Source organism: Melanerpes formicivorus, unplaced genomic scaffold, assembly GCF_026170545.1.
Source record: "Melanerpes formicivorus ecotype bairdi unplaced genomic scaffold, bMelFor1.0.p_v2 SCAF_4, whole genome shotgun sequence".
Lineage (NCBI taxonomy): Eukaryota > Metazoa > Chordata > Aves > Piciformes > Picidae > Melanerpes > Melanerpes formicivorus.
The window spans coordinates 12,353,885-12,379,813 of record NW_027142356.1 but is presented as its reverse complement, the minus strand read 5'-3'; the positions used below and the strand labels follow the sequence as shown (position 1 = coordinate 12,379,813).

At 38.3% G+C, this 25,929-nt stretch overlaps 1 protein-coding gene across 2 annotated transcripts; it reads left to right on the top strand.

Annotated features, from left to right (window-relative positions):
* The first annotated feature begins 144 nt into the window (after window positions 1-144).
* TRAPPC11 (trafficking protein particle complex subunit 11) lies at window positions 145-24,704 on the top strand. 2 transcript variants are annotated; one of them, XM_068137021.1, is made up of 30 exons: window positions 145-286; window positions 444-667; window positions 1,560-1,729; window positions 1,870-1,940; window positions 2,590-2,704; window positions 4,918-5,017; window positions 5,734-5,807; window positions 6,035-6,131; window positions 6,817-6,950; window positions 7,304-7,451; window positions 8,032-8,125; window positions 9,415-9,494; window positions 9,585-9,663; window positions 9,753-9,807; window positions 11,244-11,389; window positions 12,022-12,083; window positions 12,181-12,313; window positions 12,912-13,042; window positions 13,503-13,658; window positions 14,131-14,318; window positions 14,971-15,119; window positions 16,702-16,823; window positions 17,486-17,605; window positions 17,966-18,031; window positions 18,128-18,284; window positions 19,808-19,916; window positions 20,530-20,621; window positions 21,566-21,699; window positions 22,167-22,334; window positions 23,731-24,704. In XM_068137021.1, the coding sequence occupies exons 2-30, from the start codon at window positions 464-466 to the stop codon at window positions 23,770-23,772; spliced, it is 3,396 nt and encodes a 1,131-aa protein (XP_067993122.1). In that variant the 5' UTR covers window positions 145-286; window positions 444-463; the 3' UTR covers window positions 23,773-24,704. The 2 variants fall into 2 exon arrangements, with proteins under 2 accessions (XP_067993122.1, XP_067993121.1); XM_068137020.1 differs by having other exon boundaries at window positions 145-667.
* Window positions 24,705-25,929: the final 1,225 nt, after the last annotated feature.

Below are 25,929 nucleotides of genomic sequence, written 5' to 3'. Positions count from 1 at the left end.
TTTCTGTCGTCACCTCAATTCTGTATTTCCATTGGTTGGCTTCTCTAGTCCCGTCTCTTCTCCATTTGGTTTCTTACTGGTTTCTTCGCCAGTGACGTATTCATACGGGCGCTTGCTGACTGACTCGGTGGTGGAGTGAAGGCACTGATTGGTCGCTTCTGATGCCTTTCCGATGCCCGGTGCTCGCTTCCTGAGGCGGCGTCTCTCTCTCACCCTGTCCGCGACACTGCCAGTGGCTCGCGACTGCTCTCGCTTGTCGTTGCCCGGCGCTGAGCTCCAGCCCGCGGTACTTACCAGCGCCCCGGGGTGGACGGGCGTGGCCCGGCCTTGTGTCAGCGTTCGACGGGGAAGCTGGGAGCGTCTGCCAAGGCGGGCAGAGAAGGAGCGGCCGGCTTGGGCCGCAAAGGCGCCTTGCTGAGTGTCTGTCTCCTGCCTCCTCGCAGGCCGCCTGCCCAGGAGCAAGATGACCCCGACGCAATGGGACTTCCCGGTGGAGTTGTGCTGCCGGCCTATGGCCTTTGTCACCCTCACCGGCTTGGACGTGGTGTACAACGCCGTGCACCGGGCCGTGTGGGATGCCTTCTGCGCCAACCGGCGGGCCGACCGCGTCCCCATCTCCTTCAAAGTGCTCCCCGGCGACCACGAGTACCCCAAGTGCAGGACGAAGGTAGCGAGCGGCGTGTGCCCCGGCTGCTCCCCGTCTTGGCGGGTCCGGCCACTCGCAGTGTCCAAGCGCCTGCCCATGCAGCAGAAGCCAAGCGCCCGACCTGGGGTGGGGGGTGCCGAAGGTGGTAGCTCCCGGGGGTAAAGGGCCATAGCAAAGTTTGGGCTGATCTGCCAGGTTTGCAGCACTGGCACCCCTTACCACTCGGACTTACGCTGTCTCTTCCTTCACTGTTGAGAGAGGAAGCCAGTGAGCCTGAACCCTGAGAAACATAGGAAACCACTGTGCCTTAGCTCATAAGCCAGAAAGGGAGAAAGCCAGCATGATTTACATTTTAAGCTATTTGCTGTTCATTTGCTAAACATTAAGGTATACTTGTGAAATTGGAGCTTTAATGACAACTAATGTTTAAACTCAAGATATTTGAAATGAGTCTTCTGGAAAAAAGTATAAAGCCTAAACTAAGTGATATGCTGCATAAAGGCTATTTCTATTTTCTGCTTTGCAATGTCAATGGGTTTAACCCCTGCAAAATAACATAATTCTGTGATACTGGAAAAGAATAAGAATCCAAGCTGATTTCTTGTGGCTCTGTTAGAGAGCTCAGTTTTAAATTGATCCTGATCTTTCATGAATATGTGTGAAACATGATTCCAAACTTGACTGTTCTCTCCAGTCTACCTGCAGTCTATTCTTTGCTTATATCTCAGACATCAGGCCCTGATGCCAGGTAGTGAAGTCTTACTCAATGGGAGACAAAGGCTTGAGAGGAGGAGAGTTAAAGATGATTAATGTGTTCTCAAGTGACAAGAATACAGAGGCAATTCCCTTTCTCCTGCTGTAAATATCCATAAGAGGATTTGGTACCTTACTTTAATAATCCCAATATTTTCAGAGGACATCCTATGAATGGTATATTCCGAAAGGAATCCTGAAGACTGGTTGGATGAACAAACACCTGAATTTGGTTCCAGCACTTGTGGTGGTGTTCTATGAACTAGACTGGGATGAGCCACAATGGAAAGAAAAACAGTCAGAATGTGCTACTCGAGTTGAAATTGTCAGGTAGAGCTTTTTTTTTCAATTTGTTCATAATGTACTGCAAAGGTGATGGTAAGCATCTAGACTAAAATCTCATTTTGTTCTGGTGGTTCAGAAATAAGAAGTGAAACCTTAATGCTGTGCCCTGTTCATTTTTATTTTAGGCAAAGCTTACAGGGAAGAAACACAAAAGTTGCTGTGGTTTTGATTCAGAAAAAAACACCGTTACCTCCAGGTACTAGAAAACTCTGCATAGAAGGCTGATGGATTAAGCTGACTGTCATTTGTCCCATTATTTGCAATCACCTACAAACCTTAAACACATTGTGGCTGCAGGAGGGTGTGCAAGTGGAAAGAATTCTTAGGATAGTTGACCCTAAACATTTGACACTTCTACCCTTAATTTCTTCTTCTTAAGTCCAAGCTGATCTTTTGATACACTAGCAAAAATTATTTGCCAGCATAATCCACATCATGTGTGTCCTTGTAAGCAAGTTGTCTTTGAAATGTTGCTTGTATCAAGAAAAGCTGTGAAAGCAGTGAGAACTTAAAGAAAAGGTATTTACTACCTACAGAAGCCTTATAGCTTCTATGTTTGTCTCTGGATGCCATTCTGATTCTCAAGACACAGGATACTTAATTCTCTAACAAGTTGAAAAAAAGGTAATGCTTGTTGCTAGCTAAGCCAATTCTAGAAAGTTTCTGCAGTGTGTTCTGCTGGATGAAGCACACAGTGCCATGAAATAAGTAATGAAGAATGTGATCGTAGTTTTATATGTATTTATATCTGTTTTCCCCAGATTTTATACTTGTCAAGCTTTATGAGCCAGTTTGGCATTACAGCACTGCATACTGCTGACTTGTACTTTCCTTGTCTTCATTAGGGGAAGATGTTATTGCATCAGAGAGGGCAGCAGCTTTATGTAACGCTTGTGATCTTTCTGGAAAGTCCCTTTTTGTACTTCCACACACTGATCATCTTGTTGGTTACATTATAAGGTAAGTGACTGTAAAACACTGTTTAGCTCTGTTTGCTGATGATCAGTTGATCTACGTGGCAGCAGGTGGGGTACGCTTGTCTCAAAGGCACTGGAGTTAGCAGGGCCCATTGAAAATGCTTTTGAACTAGGATTTGAAAGCAGAGAAGGGATAAAACCAGACTCGCTAGAGATAAGCCTGGGGGCAGTATGCCAGTGTTTGAGGAACAGTGTGCTAGTGAGATCCTTTGGTCTGCAGTCTTAGTGGAAGTAGGGGGTGGAGAACCATGTGCCAGCAAAGACACAAGAGTTACTGTTGTGTTAGAAACCATGGATGGGCCTGAGAGTGGTCACATAGAAATTAGGGGTTCTTCCCCTGACAAAAGGTGGAAGGATCAATAACCCAGCTGAAGTGCATCTACACTAAAGCACACAGCATGGGCAACAAACAGGAGGAGCTGGAAGACATGCAGCAGGAAAACTATGACACAGCTGCCGTTGCAGAAGAATATTTGCCAGGATTCTTCAGATTATTCTGCAACCTGATGAATCCCACACAGCTTCCCTTTCTCTGTGAGACTGAGTAATGACTGTCAGAGACACTGCATTTGAAGAAACATCATTATTAGATATCCCAAGATGTTCCCTTTCTCAAGTCAAGTAGAAGCACAGTGGGCTTTTCTATCTTTGCAGTGGTTTTGGCCCTGCTGGTTCTAAACTTTCCCTACAGGTATTTTGTTAGGTGTAACTCTGCAAGTCTTTGCTCTCCTCCTTTCTCCCTTCCCAACTCTGTATCTCTGTACTAAGTGGCATTTGTCTTGTTGCAAATATTATGTTTTTGTCAGATTTTACTGCCTTGTGCTTTACAAGGAGTACAGCTGCAATTAAATTATGAAAGCCTTTCAAAAATGGAATGGGGAAAGGAAGACAGTCATTTGTAGACTTAAAAAGAAGGACTCAAACTAAGGCAAATAATGGGGTTTTAAAATTAATTTAAAACTTTCCAGATATGGTCAGGGAGAGGAGAGGTCATGATCTTACATACTCATTTTTTCTCTTCTCACAGTCCTACTCGTACATAAACAGTTCTCAACATAAATCACTGTTATCATAACTATGCTGCTCACAAACACCTACTAAGATTGATCAAAATAAAGCAACTGTTACTTCTAGTTTTTCATGTCTCAGTGCTAAAGAGGGTATGGTTACTGCATGTTAACTGGTATAAGCCTTTGCAAACTGCATATAGTTGCATTTTGATATGAGATTTGCAGCTGTCTCCATGTTTGTGAAGATCAGTCTGTATCATTAGGGATTAATAGCTCTTCTATTCTTAAAGAAAAAAGTTTAAGCATGTAATTATGTCAGAATTCCTGGTAGTCTAGGGGGATGTGTGTATATGTATATAGATTTTGTTGTTGTGGGTTTTTGTGGTTGGTTGGTTTATTTGTTTTTCTGTAATTAAGATTTCATAGTAGTAAAAGAGTGATCCCTTAGCCAAATCACAGACCTGGTACTTCATCCTTTATTTCCTTTGTGTGTCAGTGCTATCAAATGTGTTCCTCTCCTAGATTCTGCTCTTGTGCTAGTTGATTTTACTCCTTATAATTTGATGATACAGCACATGCTTCTTAGGTGCTTCTCAGCTCCACACTGTATTCAGTGTTCTGGGCCTCTTTGTCTTTCTCTTTTATCACTTTGTCTTGCCTGTTTATCTTGCAAGCGCTCGTTTGACTGTACCCCTGCAACCCAAGTAGTAGTTGATGAAAACTTGTCAGTGCCCTCAAAATTTTACTTACTGCTATTTTTCCTTTCCACTTCTCCCCCACCACAGCCCAGCAAATAAGTTCTTGACCTCTGTGGGGTAACTGCTTTTAATGTGACAACCTGTTCAGATTTAACCCAGGAGCCTCAGTGAGATTTGCTTGCTTTAGCTGAGGAGTCTCTCCACTTTCTATTGCCTTGCAAAATCTGAACGGCTTACCTGCTGGGTTTCTTCTGTTAAATGCTAGAGATTGTCGTATGAAAATTCAACATTAAAGCTCTTGAACCTACTTGTTCTATGTTGTGAAAGGCTTTTGTCTGCAGACTCTTACTCTGTGCAGTAACTTACAGAACAGTTTAGTAATACCTCAAGCTACTTTGCCAACCCTAATGTAAGCATGATTAAAAGTGACTCATTCTGAAAAGTATGTGGGAGAAACTTAGTGGAACTTACTAGCGACTTTGTTTCAGGTTGGAAAACGCTTTCTATGAGCATGCACAGACTTACTATTATACAGAAATACGAAGAGTTAAATCTCATAAGGAGTTCTTGAACAAAACCACTCATCAGGTAATGTTGCCCTATTTTTTTAAATACTGTGCAAGTTACATTGCATGTTAAAATATGAAAGTAGGGCTTCTTGGGTGCTTAAATGTTTTTGTCCTTCCTCTTCCAACTTAAGATGCCTTCTCTGAGTATAGAAAGCAAATCTGATTTTGTTTTCTGATTTTGATTGGTTTTGATCTTAGGTTTATTTGTCTTTCTTGCATCTTTTTTTAGAGGAAGAGCTGCAGCCCCAAAATGAAGTTACCAATTAAAACAAAATTACTAATTACCTGTATGGTTTAACCTATTTGAATGTAGTATCTTAGCAAGTTCTGGGAAGTGCTTTCTTAGACATTGAGAACTTAAGCCAAATCAAGTGCAACTTGTAACTTTGGCTTATCAAATTGTTAAATATGTGCTCAAGCAAACAACGTTCTGTTGCCATTACTAGCTTCCCTCTCTTGGAAGCTGGGATCCAAGTGTTAAGCTCCAAACCAGTAGTCAGTACTATTGGCATAGAGATTTTTGGGGTGTTAAAAAGCCTCTCTTCTGTTCCAGGGAGTAGATGCAATCTGTGAAAGCGTCACTGCTGTGTCATGGTGGCAGAGAGAATTGTTAGGAAACAGTTGCATAGTCAGTTTTCCAAGTCAGCTGCTGTATTACATGATCAGCTGTCTGCTTTGTAGGTATCAGGCATGTTCAGATGTTTGTGAGTGATGTACACTGGTTGTGTTTTGCAGCTTTTGTTTGTTAGACACCAGTTCAAAATAGCGTTCTTCAGTGAGCTGAAACAGGATACACAGAATGCTCTCAAGTAAGGCTTGTGTAATCTCCCCCCTACCTTCTCTAGCCCAAATTACTGCTAAGGCATAGACTATGATAAATATTTTCCTGTATACAAATTGTTTAAATGTGTAAGAGGTGAGTTCTTCATTGGAAAGAACACACTGATTGGAGGACTTTTTTTCTGCTGCTGGCAGTCCTGTCCTTAAATTTTACTATCTTGTATGATTTAAAACTAACTTAAGTATTCCTACTTAGAAACTACAGAACTGCCTATAATCTTGTGCATGAATTGAGGGCTCATGAGACAAACATACTGGAAATCAAGACCATGGCAGGATTTATAAACTATAAGGTAACAAGTGCACTTCTAATCTTTGACAACCTTTACTTTAACAGAATAATGTTGCTTAAAGAGAGGGATTAACAACAGGTGTCAGTGGAATACAATTATGCTCAGACTTGCAAAGACCTGAATTCCATACAGAAGAAAGATCCTTAGCTGAGGTTTGGGAATATCTTGAAGGACTGGAGTTCACTCTGTAGCTCTTAGTCTGTGCAGTGGGTATGAACTAAGAGTTGCTTGTTCCTTCAATATTTTTGTCATCTTGCAAAGCTTAAGCCAATTGTAGTACAGTTACTGCTTGTTAGGAGGAGGAAGGTAGCTTTTTAGCGATCAGACCACGCTTCTGTGGTATTTTGGGTTTTTTTTAGGTAAACCAAAACTACCCCATGTCAGACTGCAGATTTCGAAGATAATGGTCTTCCAGTTGGCTCTGCAGTGCCATCTTGAATTTGGCTGTGAGTTATGTACTCTTCCATTGGTGTCTTGGGGTAGAAGGGGAAGAAAAATAATGCTAGATGAAATAGAGGACTACATTGTTTCAGGTGTAGTACATAATTGTTTACATCTGGTTTTCTCCCTCTGGTTTCTGTGCTATTTGAGCTCATCAAAAAATAAGTAAAGTTGGTTGGTTGGTTTGTTAAAGCTCCTCCATAGCAGCCAGCACAGTTATTCCGCTTACTTTGCTTTCTTCTAGATCTGTCGCCTCTGCTTCCAGCATAATACTCCACTGGATGCAATTGCTCAGTTCAGGAAACATATTGACTTGTGCAAGAAAAAAATAGGAAGTGCAGAACTGGCTTTTGAGCATGCTGCCTGGATGTCTAAACAGTATGTTTTTGCGTAATAGTATATCTGGTTTAGTTCTTGTATAACCTTGTGAAGTTCACTGTTTTACTTGTCTAGGCTAGATACAAATTCTGAGCTCTTTTTCTAAGAAAGAGATGTGCTACACTGTGAAAACTGTACCCAGTTTTCTGATTTGCTCTGATTATTGACCACTTTTCTGTAGGCGTGAACAAGGTATGACAAAAAAATGCAGCTGTAGAACTCCAGGGAAATATCATTTACCTTAAAACTTAACTAGAATTTTCAATTGAAGCGTACCTTTGAATTCACATTGCTGTTCTGTACATAATCTTGGTTGTGATTTTTATTGGTTTGGTTGTGTTTTTTTTAAATAGATTTCAGGCTTTTGGTGACTTGTTTGATGAAGCAATTAAGCTGGGATTGACAGCGATTCAAACTCAGAATCCAGGTTTCTATTACCAGCAGGCAGCCTATTATGCACAGGAACGGAAACAACTAGCAAGTATGCTTTGTAACCATGATGTAAGTTGAGAGGGAGAAAATGCTTTGTGAGTGACCAGGTAGTAAATTAAGCAGAGAAGCAGAGGAAATTAGAGCATTAGTATATATAAAGTGTGTGTTTGGGGTGGGGAGGTGGTGGTGGTGGTTGTTTTGGGGGGGTGTGTTGGATTTTGACACTTGGCTGGTAGAAGGAGTTGCATGGAAAACCAACCTCTGCAGTCAATTGAACATACATGATAACACATGTAGCTACTCTCCAGATGACATCCCAATTATTTTTAGTGCCTTTCTTCCTATTGGTGCTGTATATGTGTTGTTCTTGGATTATCTTGTTAGCAGCTAGTTTTAAAAAGATATTACCCAATTATTCCTTAGTAGTATTTGAGGCACAACAGTGAATGAAACAGGATGTCAGACCAAATTAGACATATTTAAATGTTTGGGTTTCCTGAAGTACAGTTTTTATACAGGTACCTGGAAAGGTTATATGTGTTTAAGTAAATTTCTTTGTGTGTATTTGTTTTGGAGCATCAAATAATTTTTAATGCTTTAAAGTGAATTGTGAACCCTTTTTTATTGACTGTATCTGCTGAATTTGCAGTCCTCTGTGGTATATCCCAATCCTGATCCTCTGGAAACGCAAACTGGAGTGCTTGACTTCTACGGGCAAAGACCATGGCGGCAGGGAATACTAAGTATGTTTCTGGAGGCTTATATCTGAGTTTGGACAAACCTCATTAGCTGCTGATCCTGCCAGGTGACTTAGTGTGGGCATCAGCATGTAATCCCTTTTCCAGTGATACAGACTTTTCTCTCTTGTTAGTTGGTGGTACAATTTGAACAGGCATCACCTGGAAGTGCAGGGAGTGTTTGATCTCCATAAAAAAAATGAAGAAAAGGAGACAGAAAAAAGATTTATGCAGAGTCAGGTCTTCAGCAAAGTTGCATAGGATGTGCTGGAACTCTGCTGCTCTTCTGTTTCTATTGCTTCCAAAGCTACCTGTAATCATTGTGCTGCAGTGAAATGCACTGCTGGGAAGAGAGGCTGCAGAACTGGACACTGCAAAAGTAATCTGTTCCTGAGAGCAATTGGTATAAACACATCCTGCCATCCATATTGTATCTTTTCAACTACAGACAAGAACTCATGACTGCTTTTTTTCTAAAAAGAGAGGATGTAATGACTGTATTTACATAATCCAGGGCTGGAATTTGTGGTTTTCATGTTAAGGAGGATGCTTTCTCAGAAATTCAGACTTTGAATGTACAGCTGTGAGCTATTTATGAATACACATGTCTTTCTGAGAGCTTTATTGTTGACTGTATTTATACTTCACTTTCTCCATCTCCATTTAGTCTCCTGTTCTTTATTCTCAGCATATCCTTTGGGCTTTATCACTTTATTATTGCCTTATTTTAAAAGCTTTTATTTACTGTAAATACAGTACTGTTTAATTTCATTTTTTTTTAATCTTCATGTGTTACTGTTATAAAATTAGTTCAAAATCTATTGTCAAGGTTAAACCATTTAAGATTAAGAGAAATTTACCTGTTAGTAAATTCAGGAGTTTTTTGTTCCTATAATGCAGTTCTTTGTATTTTAACATTGTCTACTGCTAGAGAATCATGAGCTTGAATCCTTACTTGAGATCAGGTAGGAGAAAGGCTACAAATTTGCCTCAAGAGACACATATTAAATGTTAATAGATACAGTGTAAAGACTGGGTTCTTTTCCTGTAGTTTGCTATTTTTGGGTAGCTTCAGATAACTTCTTTTAAACAAAGACAAGATATTTCTTCCCAAATTTCTCTTCTGGAACAGGTGGATGACTTCTTAAAGCACTATATCCATCTCCTGGGTTAAAGAGTGTTTAAAAGTTTAAGTATGCTTGAGTTGGAGCTTGCATTGCATGTAGGTTACCACAGAAATAGTTCCCTTCTGAGACAAAGTTCCTGTTTCAGGGATTTCTCATTGTCTCATGCAGGCTTTGATCTTTCTGATCCTGAAAAGGAGAAGATGGGGATTTTATCCCTACAGTTGAAAGAGAAAAATGTCCTACACTCGGTAAGTTTTATTCTGTAAAACCCTCCAGTTTTTTAATGTTATCCCCCCTTTTGCATATGTAATGATCTCAGCAATGGTTTTATCTCTTAGGAGCTAATTATCACTTTGTTGAGTAATGCTGTGGCACAGTTCAAGAAATACAAATGTCCAAGAATGAAAAGTCATTTGAGTGAGTATAGATAAACAGTTACCTTTTTTTCTTTTAATTAATTTTGCAAAGACTTTTTATAGTAATCTGAAACATTATTTATTTTTCAGTGGTTCAAATGGGAGAAGAATATTACTATGCTCAAGATTATGCCAAAGCCTTGAAGTGAGTACCATCCATGTTTGCTTCTTTTACGTGCTGTTTGTATCACTAAGACTCCATACCTTACTGCTATGGAATAAGATTGGATTTGTACCTGGATTTGATGGAAGCACAAACTTCAGAATCCATGAACTCCACTTTTACTAAAGAAAGCAAAGCAGATACAATGAATCAGTTATGGAAATAGAAAAACTTTCTGTTGTAAGCTGTTGTGGAGCTTTGCCTTATTGGGCAAATATTTCTAAATCACTAAATGCTGTCTCTCTTTGACTCTCAGACTATATTTTTATTACAGATGTAACTATATTTACATTTAATTACAGATGTAGTTACAAAATTAAAAGCATATGGAAATGTTGCTGAGTTTATTTTGTTTATATACCAGGAAATTAGCAAAATTAGTCATTGGTGTAGTTTTCTACTGTGAATGAGTACAGAGTTAGGAAAGCTTAGTGCTGAGGTGCAGCTAACACCTGTTTTGAAAGATGCCTTATGCTTGGTTGCTTAACTTTATATTTTTAAGGGGAAACAGTCAAGGTCATATTAAGTAGAAGTCTCATAATGTTTTACTTAGGTTTCAAAGATCCCATGTTGTAAAGGGACTATGTTTGAAGTAGGAGTGTTTACTTTTGCTAGCTAACAGGAAGCTATGTGGAGGTGAAAACAGATTAAGATAAGCAGATCAATTTGCATCAGGCCTAATTTTGTACAAACAAGCGTTTCCTATTTGTTTAGGTAGTCTGAAGTAGGCCAGAACTCTTGAGTGGTTGAACAAAGTTGGTGGTTTGGGGTTTGATTGGTTGTTTCTGTTTAAAAACAAAACAAACCCCCCAGCCAAACAATGAAACAAAGCACTTCTCTGCCTTACCACTACTAGCAAATGTTATTTAGTATTAAAACCATGTTATGGTGCAGAGTTCTGCCTGATACAGACTGATGCAGGTGTTGTTTATATTCTTTGAAACCCTTGAAGGGAGCAGGGGATAGGAGGTAGGAGGGAAGAGAAACATCTCAGCTTAAGGAACATGAAAAATCTTCAGCTTGGAAGGAGACTTTATTGTGGAGTTTTGGTTTGTTTTTCTTAAAACTTTCTACTTGTTCAGTAGTACAGCATATTTTTAATGCAGTGCTGGACTAAGACTCTTTTGTCTAGTTGCTGTTTTGCTAGTCCTTTATCTGCATACAGATGAGTTTTCCTGTTGTTCTCATGTGAAAATTGTTCTAGCCTGAAACAGAAGATCCATGAGGTAAATGGTTTTTTTTACAATAATTTACTGCTCTTTTCAGTAAACCATTGTATGTGTAAACAGCAAGTTTGTCTTCAATCTAGCATTTGTATTAATGGAGGTGAATTTTGTATTAATGATACCAAATGATTGCAAGGTTCTAAAAATAGTGCTGTTTGTAACTTGTTTTTCCTCTTGATTTTACTGTTGCAGGCTCTTGGATTATGTTATGTGTGAATACCGCAGTGAGGGATGGTGGACCCTTCTCACTTCCATATTGACAACAGCTCTCAAGTGTTCTTACCTAATGGCCCAGCTAAGAGATTATATAACATACTCCTTAGAGCTGCTGGGCAGAGGTATTCTTTTAAGAAATAAATGCATCCAGTACATAAAAATTAAGGTGCATGTATCTGGAAATCTTTCAGTACTTCAAATTATTTTACTACAAAATAACTGTATACCTGTGCTGAATTTTTACTCCCTTCTGTTGTATGCTGAAAGTTGAACTTCCTTTCTCTTGTTTTATAAACCATATTGTAGTCAAGCAGAAGGCTTATTTTCATTAGTCCTTTTTTTCTTCTTTTGCCTTTTCTAGTCCTTGTTTCTAATTTTTTTTTGAGCTCACATCTTTGCATGTTTCAGACTTTTCTACTGTTTCTTCTGGTTTTAAGCATAAATAACATGCACCTGCTTTATTCTCTTGGAGTTTTCCTCCAATAAATTATGAATGCTTGACTAACCAACAAGATGTTTTTGCCATGTTCTAATGGAAGTAAGAGGAGATGCTTAAAATGGTAAAAGTTCTGAAAACTTCTACTGAATTCTTCATTGCTAGAAGATGGATATAAGATGATTATTTTTTTCCTTCTAGAACATGGTTTTTTTGAAATACACAATCTAAAGGGAAAATATTTTCACACTGTGCAAAAAAATAAGGCAAGAGGCCTTGTTTCTGTCTTGTAATCTTTGGGTTTTTTCTGTTTGCCAGCATCTACTCTTAAAGAAGATCAGAAGTCTCAAATAGAAAAAAATTTAATAAAAGTTCTAATGGTAAGTGGCAAAAGTCCTATTGCTCTTTTTAAATATGAATAATGGTCAGTGTTTGGTAACCCTTTATTGTTGTTTGCAATCCTCTGTCTGCATGCAGAATGAAAGCCCTGATCCTGAACCTGACTGCGATGCTGCTGCTGTGAAAGCATCACAAAAACTATGGGCTGACCGTGTTTCCTTGGCAGGCACTAATGTTTTCACAATAGAAGTCCAAGATTTTATACCATTTGGTAAGAAAGCAAGCAAATTTACATAGATCATAAGTTTCCATGAAGTTGTATCTTGAAAATAATGAATTAGGGAAAAATACAAATTGTGTACTAAAGCCAGAAGCACTGAAACTCTTATTTCAGCTCCCCACTGCATCTGAATCTGAGAGATGAGAAATCATGAGAGAAGCCAGTGATATCTTATCCCTGAGCTGGATTACTAAATAAGAATCCTTTGTTTTTTGAAAGACTCCACTCCAGTGTGCTTTAAAGTAGGGTTCTGAGAAAAGGGGGCACCCTGTGTGCAAATACTCCCCACAGAGAGGGGGTATGAGTGAGCTTACCTATAAAGAAGTGTATCTAAATGTACAGGATTTTTTCTGCTGCACATTTCCCTCTCCTCTATGCAAAGGTTTTGGCCAAATACTGAGAAGTGGCTTTATGTAAAGTGTCAGTAGCCAATTTTTTTTCCACTTAAGATACAAACAGAAGTTTTAAGAGTATACACAGAGCAGTCTTCATCACAATTATTTTAAGTATGTGCTTCTGGAATTTAGTACTGTAGTTTGTGCTTAGCACCTGCTGCTTATTTCTTTTGTTTGTTTTGTTTTAATTCCAGTGCAGTGCAAAGCAAGATTTCTTGCTCCTAGCTTTCATGTTGATGTTCCTGTACAGTTTGATGTGCACTTGAGAGCTGATTGTCCGCATCCTATCAGATTTTCTAAGCTTTGCATCAGTTTCAATAATCAGGTAACTAGGTTATGCCTGTCTCTGACTTATTGATAGAAGCTTATTGTAAGACTGGATTTGAACATAAAGTTCTTTTCAAAAAAGTATGCTAATACTAAGTTGGAGAGGTGTTTCTTCTTTTTTGCATTATCCATCACTCTTAACAATGACATTGGTACTGTGGAAAAAATTCTGTATGTAGTTTGATTATTTCATCTATCATATCTTTGTTTTTCTATGAAGCGCTCTAAAGTTTCAGAAGGATTTTATTTCTCTCCGTGTTCTTGCATTATGTTAGTATAATGGATATCTTGTGCAATTATTTGCTAAGTCTAATCTCAAGAGTATGAAAAGTAGCAAGAACCATTATGGTTGGATCTAGTAATACAGAGCACTAATATTTGCAGTGCTGCTGTTATTCTCTAAAGAAGTCTTAAGTCCAGATTTATCAACGTTGTTTCCCCCCACTTTTCCACTGTAGGATTACAACCAATACTGTGTGGTGGAAGAAGCCTATCAAAAGAGTGATATTCTAGAACAGTCATCACAAGGGACAATGTGCTTAGTCCCTGGCAAAACAAGAAAGTTCACTTTCAAATTTGTTGCAAAAACTGAAGATGTAGGAAAGAAGATCGAGGTTTGTCAGTTCATTTTACAGCTTCTTTTACTGATGCTTGAAAAACTTCAGCTGTTTCTAATCTGGCAGCCATTAACTAATGGCACTGCAGTTCCAAATGTTTTAATTCTTGAAACTAAGTACCTAAAAACAAGAAGAAAAATTGTCACAAAAGCTTAACTATTATTTCAAGGCATTTTGGGAGGGTTTGGGTTTTTTTGTTGTTCGTATATACAATAAGTTATAAAAAAAATACATGCTGATGGGAAGGGTGGTATAGCACTTACAGGAGAGTAGGAAACTACACACGTGAGCACAGGTAATTTTCCCACCACCTTTTCATGAATTGAAGTGCTGGAGTGGTGAGGTGTCTGCAAAGCTGGCAGGAGCGTTTTGGACATACATATCTTTATTGTGCTTGTTTATGTTGGAAAACTTTACTCTCAACAGCAGGTGATCTATAGACAGATTTATGTCTACATTTGTCTATCAGATCACCTCTGTGGATTTGATCCTGGGAAGTGAGTCTGGCCGATGTGTGATTCTGAACTGGCGTGGAGGAGGTGGAGATGCTGCTTCATCTCAAGAAGCATTACAGGCAGCACGCTCCTTCAGGCGAAGACCTAAACTTCCAGATAATGAAGTGCACTGGGACAGTTTGGCTATTCAGGCAAGCACTATGTGAGTAAAATCTTGAATGTGTGTGTGTATACATATATATGTGTAGATAAAATATGTATCATTGTGAATCTCCTGTGAAGTCCTCATCACCTTGACTCAAAGACAGACCTGTGGAGACTTCTTTAATATGGTCTTTTGAATATGTCTTTGCATAACTCTTTAGGACTTTTGAGGGTCCACATAGCTAGAAGTACAGATAAAGCTTGCACAGATCTCTGAACATTTGAATTATGCATTAGTTCTCCCCTTCTCCTAACTTCTCTGGTCAGATTTTTCCCAGATATTTGTGCAAATGAGGAAGCATTATTGTTTTTGTAAAAAAGCCATTATGCAAACAAAGAATCCCTAAAAAACTGTGCTGGAAAATAATTATTAATAAATAGGGTAACACTGATTTACTTGTCTCAGAAAAAAATCTGAGTGTGCTGGTGGGGATGCTTTTTTCTTTCTGGCAGAACATCTGAACCATTAATGCTTGTAACTGGGATTCCAAGAGTTGTTCCCATGATGTTGCTTTTCAGGAATCTCTCATCTCCTAGTTGGAGGCCGCTTATTTTCAGAGCTCTCTTGAACAATAGGCTGGTTTAATCGCCTTTAGACTTAAAACCTTGTTATTTAAAAAGCATACAATAACTGAGTCTTTTCTTTTCAGGATTATTTCTAGAGTGCCAAATATTTCTGTTCAACTCCATCATGAACCTCCTGCCCTGACTAATGAAATGTATTGTTTGGTAGTGACAGTCCAGTCACATGAGGAGACAGTGGCCAAAGATGTTAAGCTTACAGCTGGTTTGAAGCCAGGTATTTGGAGTTTCTTTCTTTTAATCCCAAAGTGTAGTAATTGACTCTTTGTTCTAGCTGCAATGCAGAGAAATATACAGTAAATGGCTCTCCTGCGATAATTAAGAGCTAAACCAAAGTGGAAGTTGTGAATGATGAGATACTAGTAGTGGTAAGAACAAGAACTAACAGACTCGTTCAGTTATGGTTATGCTAACCACGGCTTGTTAGTGCTGTTTCCATGGGTATTTTCAAAGCACAAGTCTTTACAAGTTGGAAAGAAAACATGGGAATTTTGTGTTCCATCCTATCTTTTTATTTAGTTGTTCATAACTAAACTTTTCTTTTCCCAAGAGCTAAGTCTGTTTCTTGCTGAGATGAAAGCATTGGACAGTGCTAGGTAAATGTTTTAAAGTATAGTCTTTGAGTGTTCTCCCACACTCTCTCCCCTTACTTTTTATCCCTACCACGGACAAGGTAGTTTGGTTTTTAAACAGCTTGAATTTTGGGGAGCAGTGAAGGACTGAGAAAGTATTTACAGAATCGCAGAACCACCAAGGTTGGAAGAGACCTCAAAGATTCAAGTCCAGCCTGTCACCACAGACCTTTATTCCTTTGAATAAAAAGAGAAAAATGCAAATATTGTATGTCTAAGTCCTAGTTAGCTGCATGTAGTTACTGCTGACAGTTTGCAATGTGTGAAGTCCAAATGCTACACTTTGTACACCTATTTGTGGCAGTTACACTAAAAGACAAAAATATTTTTAAGCTACTAGCGTATAGGGTGTGATATGACCTGTGCACTCTGAAATAGAACCACATTGCCTACACAGTTGTATGATTCATTAAAGTCAGTGGAGTGTTCTTTAAAGTCTTTTATTTGGTCTTGGCCCCTAAAGCAGTGTTTAATAGTTGGCCTTGATTTCTAATTTTATTTTCCCTGCTTGATCTTGACTTAACATAGGTAAGGTCAGTGTGAGATTATTGATTACCTTGAAAGAACAATTGAAGTTTGACGTTTCATTTATAAGGCTGGTGATATATTTTCCACAGTTGCAACTCTTTGGCAAGATGTGGCCTCCTTTTTGCTTTGAAAGTTATCCTACATGATTGTAGTAATGCCATTATTCTAATCAACCTCTGGCTGAAGTATGGTTTCATTTAACATCTATACATTTGGTTTTATGTATTCCCAACATAATAAATACAGAAGAACTATTTTTTTTAAATCATTAAGCCATGCTTTTGAAAACAGAGGAATCACAGAACAGTTAAACTTTCTTTTTTCCTTCACATAGAGTACCAAGAAAAACTTGGAGCACATAATCATGTCATGTTTTCTGTATGGTAGTGATTTTTGAGAGTTGGTTTATTTGTTTGTTTCTGGCCTAACTATTTGGAGAAAAACAAACCTTGCAGCACGTGAACCCTACAACTTAAATTAAGATGTTGTCAAATCCACCCTCTCCTGGTACTTTCAAAAGGTTCCATCAAATGAACAATGTTAATTCCTCATGCACTGCTTTTTGTCATTAATATCTTACTGCTTTTATGCTTCAGTGATGAAAGTCTGAGTGGAACTGAAGACTGTTTTTAATCTTAGGGCAAGATGCCAACCTGACTCAGAAAACTCAGGTGACTCTTCATGCAACAGATGTGTGTGATGACTCCTTTCCTGCACTGCTTCCTGACATCCCTGTAGGAGACTTGCAGCCAGGGGAAAAGGTGAAGGCTTAAAACATTGTTTCTGTATCACGCTTAAGAAAATGGCAATCAACAGATGAAAGAATCTCTTAGAAGGACCTATGTTTACTTTCAGATATATCAACTGATAAATGAAATATTTAAGACATATTTTACCTACTGTTTACTTCTAGTTCAGTATTTCTTTAGCTGGATCCCCTTTTAGACTAAATATGTGAATAAGGTGCATTCTTGGATTCATGATACAGCAGGGAGATAAGAAATAAAATAATGAGGCTAATCTCAACTATTAATTAAATGCACTGCCTAATAGGCAGTTGATAATAATAGTCATCAAGTGTGAGACAGCATGGTAGAAGATCAGATATGTAGATGGTGCACCAAACTGAAATTGTCACTAGAAAATGGGAAATTGAGTATTTCATATATTACACAGTAAGGGTTCTTTTGTATTGGTAAGTAACAGATGAGAATAATTAGTGAAACAACTGAAGAAGTAATAGCTCTCATTAAAATAATTCACTGCATGATTAAGATAATGCATTGTAGGAGGTTCTTTATGATCAAAATAATACCTATTCTACTCGTGACCTTTTGGGCCAAGTAAGATGATCAAAAAGTTTTGGACAGCTCTAGGCTGTAATTTAGGTATAGCTTGGCTCACTATCTGTTTTATTTTGCAGCTGGAAAAAACAATATATATTCGTTGTGGAACAGTTGGTGCAAGAATGTTTCTGGTTTATGTTTCTTACCTAATCAACACTATCGTTGAAGGGAAAGAAATCCTCTGCAAGTGTCACCGGGTAGGATATAAAAATGCACTGGTTGCTGGAGATAATTTAATGAAATGCAGGAAATGTTCTTGATCTAAATGCTGTTAATTTCAAGTCTTTTAAAAGGCTTTGTAGTAGATAAAAAAAATGGTAAATGAGCAGTATGATAGCCCAGTTGAGGGTGAGCCATTTCATAAGTATAGTCAGAAGAAAAATGTTCTCTATTTATTTTCAAATATCTTAAAGGTATGTTCTGTACTGGGGAGGACTTGGTTAAAATGATCATTAAAAGTAACTACACTAATAACCTTTAACATCAATAGCCAGGTCTGAACCTGATCATAACTTCCCCCCTCCCATTTCTTCCCATCTCTTTTCTTACCTATACAGGATGAAACTGTAACCATAGAAACAGTATTTCCTTTTGATGTTGCAGTCAAATTTGTTTCCACAAAGGTATGTGTTTGAAAAGTTGTTGGTATTTTAAAATCACTTTCGATGGTCACACTCTGTTTAGTTAGAAATAACCAGAACTTGTCTCTGTCTTGACAGCTGGAGCACTTGGACAGAGTGTTTGCGGATATACCTTTTTTGCTGATGACAGACATCCTGAGTGCCTCTCCTTGGCCTCTCACTATTGTAACCAGCCAGCTACAGCTGTCAGCTTCCATGACTGCAGTAGATCAACTAGAATCCTATGTGGAGAATAGTAAGTTTTCTTAGATCATGCTTTCTATCAGGAGGGTACCTTTTGCATAAGTTGGGAGTAAGAAAGGGGTATATTTTAAACAGCATTTGCTTATCGACCCCTAAACAGGAGAAAATTGTGAAATGCTATAGTTGTTTGACAAAATAAACTTAGACAGCAGTACACTTGAAAATGCAGATCTACTTCACTGGATCAGGTAAACACTCTTGAATGACAGATGGTAATAAAAATTCTATGTAGAACAGATATAAGGGAAAGCATCTGAAAGTACTTCTGATATGCAGCCTAAATACCCTTATGAAAAGATACTCAATATTTCCAGTGTTTATGGGCTTCATGTACTTTCTGGAATGCAAACATTATCACATGATAGAGGCAGCATCCAAAGATTGAAGTGATCCACAATTACAGTCATGAAACTGAACAGTGAAGCTAGACAGGGCAGGCTATAGAGAACAGTTCAAGTAAGCCTCATCTTTATTTTTTTTAATACTAAATGATGTTAATAATTTTGCTTAAATGTGTCAAAAGAAAAAAAAAGTTACAGTTCTCAGCCTTTAAAACTGCACTATGTTAGCTTTAAAGTCAAATAAATTGAGTACTTGTCAGTAGACCAAAATCTTCCAGAAACCTGCTTTCATTTGAGTTAGCTGTGAAAGCTTGGTGTTCTAGCCAAACTTGGAATGAAGTGAGGTGGTCTGGATTGCTGCATGATTGTGGGTTAACTACCCACCCATGTAATCAAGGACTTGCAAGACTCTGGTTCCTCTGTAGATTGAAGGGTTACCTGGCAAAGAGCCATTATTTCCTGGGTTCTTTAGTCTTCAGACTATGAGATTTCATTTTTAGTTCTGGCACCTTGTGCTTCACAGCTTCTGGTTGCTGCTCCCAGAGAGCTCACTGTCAGGAGGTGCAAAGCTCCTCAGATACCAGCTATTCAGCAGTCCACCTTTTGGTTGATTTTCTTATGTTTTATTTTGAACTTGTAAGACTTAATAAAGATTGATTATGATTTTGAATGCCTGAAACACCTGTTTTCTTATTACTCTTTTAATTTAAAGGTAGTTTTTTCTTTTTAGTTTCATTCAAGTGAGAGGGAAGGGGGAAAGTGGAAACTCGAAGCCATTAGATTTTTCTTGAGCTCCTTCCCTCCCCTCTCATGCATTTGGGTGGGAGAAAAGAAATGCTTTAGAACTTGAGAGATATCTTATGTTGATGTTATGAAATTCACTGTAGAGAAGTGTAGAATTTGAATTTGTGTTATTTTGCCTTTTTTTGCATGGATACTAAATTTTTGATGACCTCATAATGATGTTCAAAAAGTAAACTGTCATACTTGTGTATGTCACCCTTTTACATACTTCATAATCTTTGCTGAATTTATATATAATGTAGGTATAGGTTGCAAAGCACTTCAGAGGCCTTTCAGGCTGAACACTTGGGTTTGTGTCATTGTGTTTTTAGACTTGATGGCTTCTGCAATAGTGATTCTGTGTTTGTTTTAAACAAAATCTTGCTGATAGTTGTTTTACAGACAGGTGAGAGTGCCAGTGAGTGCTTTTGTCTTCGATGCCCTTCAGTTACTAATGTTAGTGGAGTGGCAACTGGATCTTATGTCATTTCCTGGAAGAGGTAAATATTCTTGGCTTGGATGAGGGGAGGAAATAAGTTGGTTTGGTTTTAGGGGTAATGGTGAGTTGAGTTTCAGGGGGTTTTAGTGTTGGGGATGGTATTTTGGGGTTTTGGATCTTCCTGTAGTAATCACTGTCTGGACTTCAGATCTTACTGCTGCTTAGCTTGATAGACTTTTCAATAAATGCATCTATCTCTTAAGAGCTAAATACTAGATGGTTAGGATTTTACCATTCCACGAAGTTTTCTTTGTAAGATCTTAAGTCAGTTACAAAGCTATTTTGTCACTTTCCACTCAGTTTTCTCCAGTCATCAAATGCTTCACTTGAGAAGCTAAGTCAAAGTCAAATACTGAACTATATCGTTCTTCTACTTTTGTTTTTATTTAGAGCTGTTTGGTGTTCTTCCTTTTTTTGCTATTTTATCTCCATGCTGTGATGCTTTTTTCCTCACTTCAGATACTCTAGTGTAAGGATTTGGGGTTTTCGTTCCACCACTAAAACTACCGTAATTCTAGTTTGATCACCTATAAATGATGTTCTTTTTGTGTACTCACCTGATACTTTGTGTTGTATAACTTTCAACATGGTCTGCATTTGACTTTTTCCTGCAGAAGTTCAGCTGTGGAAAGTGTACCTGTTGTTAGTACAGTCATCACTCTACCACATGTGATTGTAGAGAGCATTCCCCTCCATGTTAATGCAGGTAATACTCATTTGGCAACACATATGTCTGAATTAGATATTTTTGTTTGGTTGTTGGTGGGGTTTTTTGTTTGGTTGGGTTTTTTTTAGGATTGCCAAAGTTTTATAGCATCCAGAGTTTGTATTTACTGTAGTAAAAATCAGCAAATTGGTGCTGGCTATTACAGAGCTAGTGAAAGAAACTGTCATCACTTAGACTGCCTGAAGCCTTGCCCCCATCGCCCCTCTGCAATTCAAGGAAAAGCTGGACCATAGTTACACAAACGAATTCTCTTAAAAGCTGTTAATATATTGACCTGTGTTATGTGGTAGCATGGAAGCCAGAGTTACCTCTGCTGATGCTGCTTTTCTAGTAGGTTTTTCTAGATGCCTATGGCAAGCATTGTTCCATCCACCCACACCCTGGCTCTGTCCCAGGAAAGAAACAGCCTGCAGATTTGGAGGTGCTTGTGGCCAGGTGAACTGTTTCTCTTCTAGCACTTCACCTGCACCAGGATGGAATTGCAGCCGTTCACTGAGCACACAGAATTCCTTTGCTTTTTCTTAGTTTGGTTTCATTTGTGCTGCAGTTCTTCCACCATCCTTTTCTGGTGTATATTTTTAAGTTTCCTGACAGTATCTGATAAGGTTTTAGTAAGCTGAAAATAACCATTAGCAACCAAGGTGACTTGCTGTTTAGCATTCCTGGACAGTGTTAGTACTGGGAGCTTTGTAAGTAGATGTGAAGAAATGTTACTGGGAAGTTGTAATGAAGTTAGATTCTTTTCATGAAAAATCTTTTCAGAAATTCTTTACATGCCTACTTGTTTTGTTGTTTGGGTTTGGTTTGGTTTTGTTTTCCCCAAACTTTTCACTGCTCTTTGTGATAGACTTTTTTTTTTTTGTTAATATATGGGACATTAAAATTAATTTTTGTCTTTGAGATAACTTATTTTCTTTCCAAAGATCTGCCATCATTTGGTCGAGTCCGAGAATCCCTACCTGTCAGATATCACCTGCAAAATAAGACCAATTTAGTCCAGGATGTGGAAGTGTCAGTGGAACCCAGTGATGCTTTCATGTTCTCTGGCCTTAAGCAGGTACAAAACTGTCACATCTTCTGATCCTACTAAATTATCTGGTAGTGAAAAATACATTAATTAGGCTGATGTGCAGAGAGGTTAAACTCGCTGGGTTTAGACGTTTAGAGTATGGTGAATTGTCTGGAAGAACTCATGGATGCTGACTCCATTTAAAGAAGGACTAAATGGAAGCCTGACTAAGAGACATTTGTCATGTTTATGATTAATGTGGTATTTCAGTGTAGAAGTAAGTTTTAACTAGAACAGGAAAACTTTTTCCAACTTCAGAAGGTAGACAGTGTATAAATAAGAAGTAAACAGGTGTTTGTTCCTGTGTAGCCTGCCCTAGGTGATCTTGCTTTGGCTGGGCAGTTGGATGCGATAATCTCTAGATGTCCCTTCCAACCTGTACCACTCTGATTCTGTGACTGCTGTTGGGCACAGAACTTATCTATGGTTTTTGTGTTTTTCTTTTCTCTCTTAAGATCCGATTAAGAATCCTTCCTGGCACACAGCAGGAAATGTTATATAACTTCTATCCTCTGATGGCTGGGTATCAGCAGTTGCCATCTCTTCATGTGAACTTGCTGCGATTCCCAAACTTCACTAATCAGTTGCTCAGACGATTCATACCAACACACATTTTTGTAAAGGTAAGACGCTGAGAAGTGCCCTGTGTAGAAAGGCTGCCTATGGGGCTGCTCACTTTTTGGGAACTACCACCCAGCTTTGCTCAAAGCTGAGAGTTTCTAAGCAGCATAAAAGGGCCAGCTGGTAATGTAGGTATTTGCTCTGAAAACTCTTGGGTTGTGCATTGGTGTTACCAGCCGAAATCTGTGTAAGTGCAACATGCATTTGGTCACATTTAGACAAACTGTCTGAATGTGCATAGTCTGTTCCTGTTATTCCGTGTCTTATAAAATCAGTTTTAAAGTTGTCTGTATTTTAGGTACAATGGAGTGAGTTAAAAGTAATACCATCATTTGTAGCACTTCTGGAAAAAGAAGTGTGTGATTAACCCATATGACTAGGTTCAGAAACAGGCACCTCCCTAAGTAACTTCCAAAACCAAATCCTCTCAAGTGAATCACTCAAGATGCATTTTTTTTTAAGTAGTATAACTCTGAAAACAATTCAGTCATGTCATAAAATATAGGTCACACCCTTCTTTTGACTTTTTAAAAATCATTTAAATCCAGCTACACAAAACAATGCTTTCTTCTTGTACTGCTGCTGTGTTCAAAATATTGTCCTTACTTTTCAGTCAGACTCTCAGCAAGCAAGGAGCCTGAAGAGTTTGTTTATATGACTTGAGGTAGACCATTTAGACCTCTGTAATCCTGTTTCCAGGAAACAGGCCTGGCATTATTTCAGTTTTGTTTTGGCCAAAAGAGATAGGTAGAACTTAATTTTTTGCGTATGCTATTAGTCAATGGGTCTTCCAGATTGGTTGTCAAGACCTCCTCCTAAATCAGTATAGAAGATATTTTTTTTTTCTCCTTCAAAAACATGGTGTTTCTCAACACTCCTGTAGAATCTCTGAGGCTTTAGAGTTCAGTGTTGGCTTTGGAGTTGTCAGGACCTCAAACCCATCCTATAAGGAGACCTTTTCTTTAAAACTCCCTCCTTGTTCTGCCCTGTCTCTAGTGACTGTGCTTACCATTTCTCCAAGAAACTCAGTTTAAGTCCTGTTTTATGCAATGATAACAATCAGCATTTTATGCTGTGGTAATACTTAAAACTCTGATCAACTAGGCCTTGTGTTAAGCTCTCCAAATGAATATGGTGCTCTTGGCATTTAAGACGGCAGTTAAGGAGCTGAGACCTCTGCCAAGTACTCAGTGAGCCAAGTTGAAATTTGTTGGGTGTCTTCTGTGTTTGTGCTACTACTGGAAACCATTACAAGTAAGGATATGGTTAATGTCACACTTGTCTAGTAGAGTCACATTGATCAACACAATGTTTCCTAAAACCCTTACTCTTACATGCGTGGGCTGTGGGTTTGAGTTTATTGTATTGTTTTTAATTCTGTCTTGATTTTTCTTAAAGCCTCAAGGTCGTCAAGCAGATAACTCGATTGCAGCTGCCTAACTTTGAGACCTGTACTTTTGCACTCAAGGAAAATGGAATGTTGCACAGAACGTGTAAAACTCACTTTGGAAACATGGCTTCAATCAAACCATAAGAATTAAATGTTATTTTTAAATTGGAACTCTTAGCAGAACTAATGTGTTGGGGTTTTTTAAAACAACTCTTGTCTTTCATAGGCTTTCTTTAATGAATAAACATGGAGAAAAGTTGGTACTTTATTTAACAGAAACATTCTTTTGAAGTCAGCTTTGAATGTCAAACCCTTAAAAGTGTTATTAAGGCATATTAAATGTCTTGAGTATTTAAGTAAAGAAATGCTAATTCATTGGACCAAAACTGAAAGACATTTTCATAATTAACAGTAAATTGAAGTGCAAGTTTGTATTTACTGGAGAATTACAGCATTGAAAATGACCATCCTTTACAGAAGTTTCTGGTTTGTGCCACTTGTGTTGAAGGGTGTGCAGTAGCACAGTAAACTACAAGTGGTTACATTGTGCTGGTGGGCTTGAGAAGCTTACTGGTTTGTTAAAACCACAAATTTAAAAGGCGCTGTTTCTCCTGGGTAAGCCATACATCCAAATTTGATAATGAATAGAGAGATCTGTTTGTAACAGTTGGACTATCCACCTGAAGCTGACAGGGGTTTGGGATTGTTCTACCTGCACAGCTTCCAGATTAAAGATGTGTGTTGGTAGTCTCCTGCTGTGTGATTATTTTTTTTTTTCTTAAAGGACATCCTACTGTTGTACAGCTCCAGATAAACTGGTGTCTAAAATCTAAATCATATATATCATCTAAATCATGTATATAAAAACCCAGGCATTGTGAAAACTTCAGTTGTTTAACTTTCTAAATAATTACATTTTGATTGCTTGGAAAATACCTTATTTATTGTCAAAGTGAAGTTCTAATAAACAGCTTGTAACAGAGTATTTCTGCAACTGTGTCTTTAGTTGCATTGTTTTCACAGCTGTTGTTTCATAACTCTGGCCTGTTTTGTGGGCTGGTACATTCATTTATGGCACTCAAGTCCAAAATAATAGCTGTAGTACTTAGAGAACAGCATTAGAGGAGCATGTAAACATTCCTTTCCACTGAAAGGACTGTAGGCTAATTGGTAGTCCTGAAATAATATGCATGGGCATGTGCAACTTTCCCATGGTGTGCAGTTGTAGTTACGAGAGATTTTTCAGTGTCTAGAGAAGGAAAAGATGACTGACAAACCATACAGGGAAGAACAAATGAAACCCTCCATACTCTTTGCTTAAATATGAGCTAAGTGGCAGTCATGGAAGTCATGAAATAGATATTTTACCTCTTTTTTTTTTTTTTTTTCAAGAGTGGAAAAATGTATTTAATTTTCAGGTTTTAGTTTTAAATAGCCACTTAGGGTACAGCAACTCTGGCACCTCTCTTATGGCTTCTTAAAAGAAATTATCAAGTGGTTCAATGGAGAACTGGGATGCCTTACCCTTGCCCCCCGAAACAGTCTGACAGCAAAACAGTGATTTGCAATCTGTTGAGAAAGGGGCGAACATGAAACACCTTCATAGTTGTAATGATACTAAAATCTTAAATGAATTGTGTAAATAGGTTTCTACTTAAAATAGTGAGTAGTGAAAGTAAGGAGTATATCAAAATAATATAGAAATAACAGCATTGCAAACACCTTGCCCTAATTTGGTTTGTTGTTTGGGTTTCTTTGGGTGGGTTTGTTAATTTGGTTGGTGTTGTGTGTGTGTGTTTCAGACAGAATCTTTTCTTGGTCTATGTGATCTTGCTGTAAACACCACAAAGTGAAGGTTTTTTGGATTTTGGGTTTTTTCCCTCAGGTTCTGTAAAGTGCTAGGCACACCTCTTATGCTATGTAAATGACTGTTGTGAATGAAAACATGCAGCAAGCAGGAACCACCTTGTTCAAAATGCTTGAGAAGTGATTAATGATGACTATTTTCCTGACTCATGCTGAAGGGAATGTTGGTGATGCACAACCCAAATCCCTTTCGAAGTCCTGAGGAGATAAGGGCACATTTATCAGTGCAGAGTTTTGTTTGCTGTATTTTGATGAGCACTATTCAAGCTTCAATGCATACTACTTAAATGTAGTCTATTTTCATTTGAGCTAATTAAGCATCAAAGAAAAGAGATGCTTCT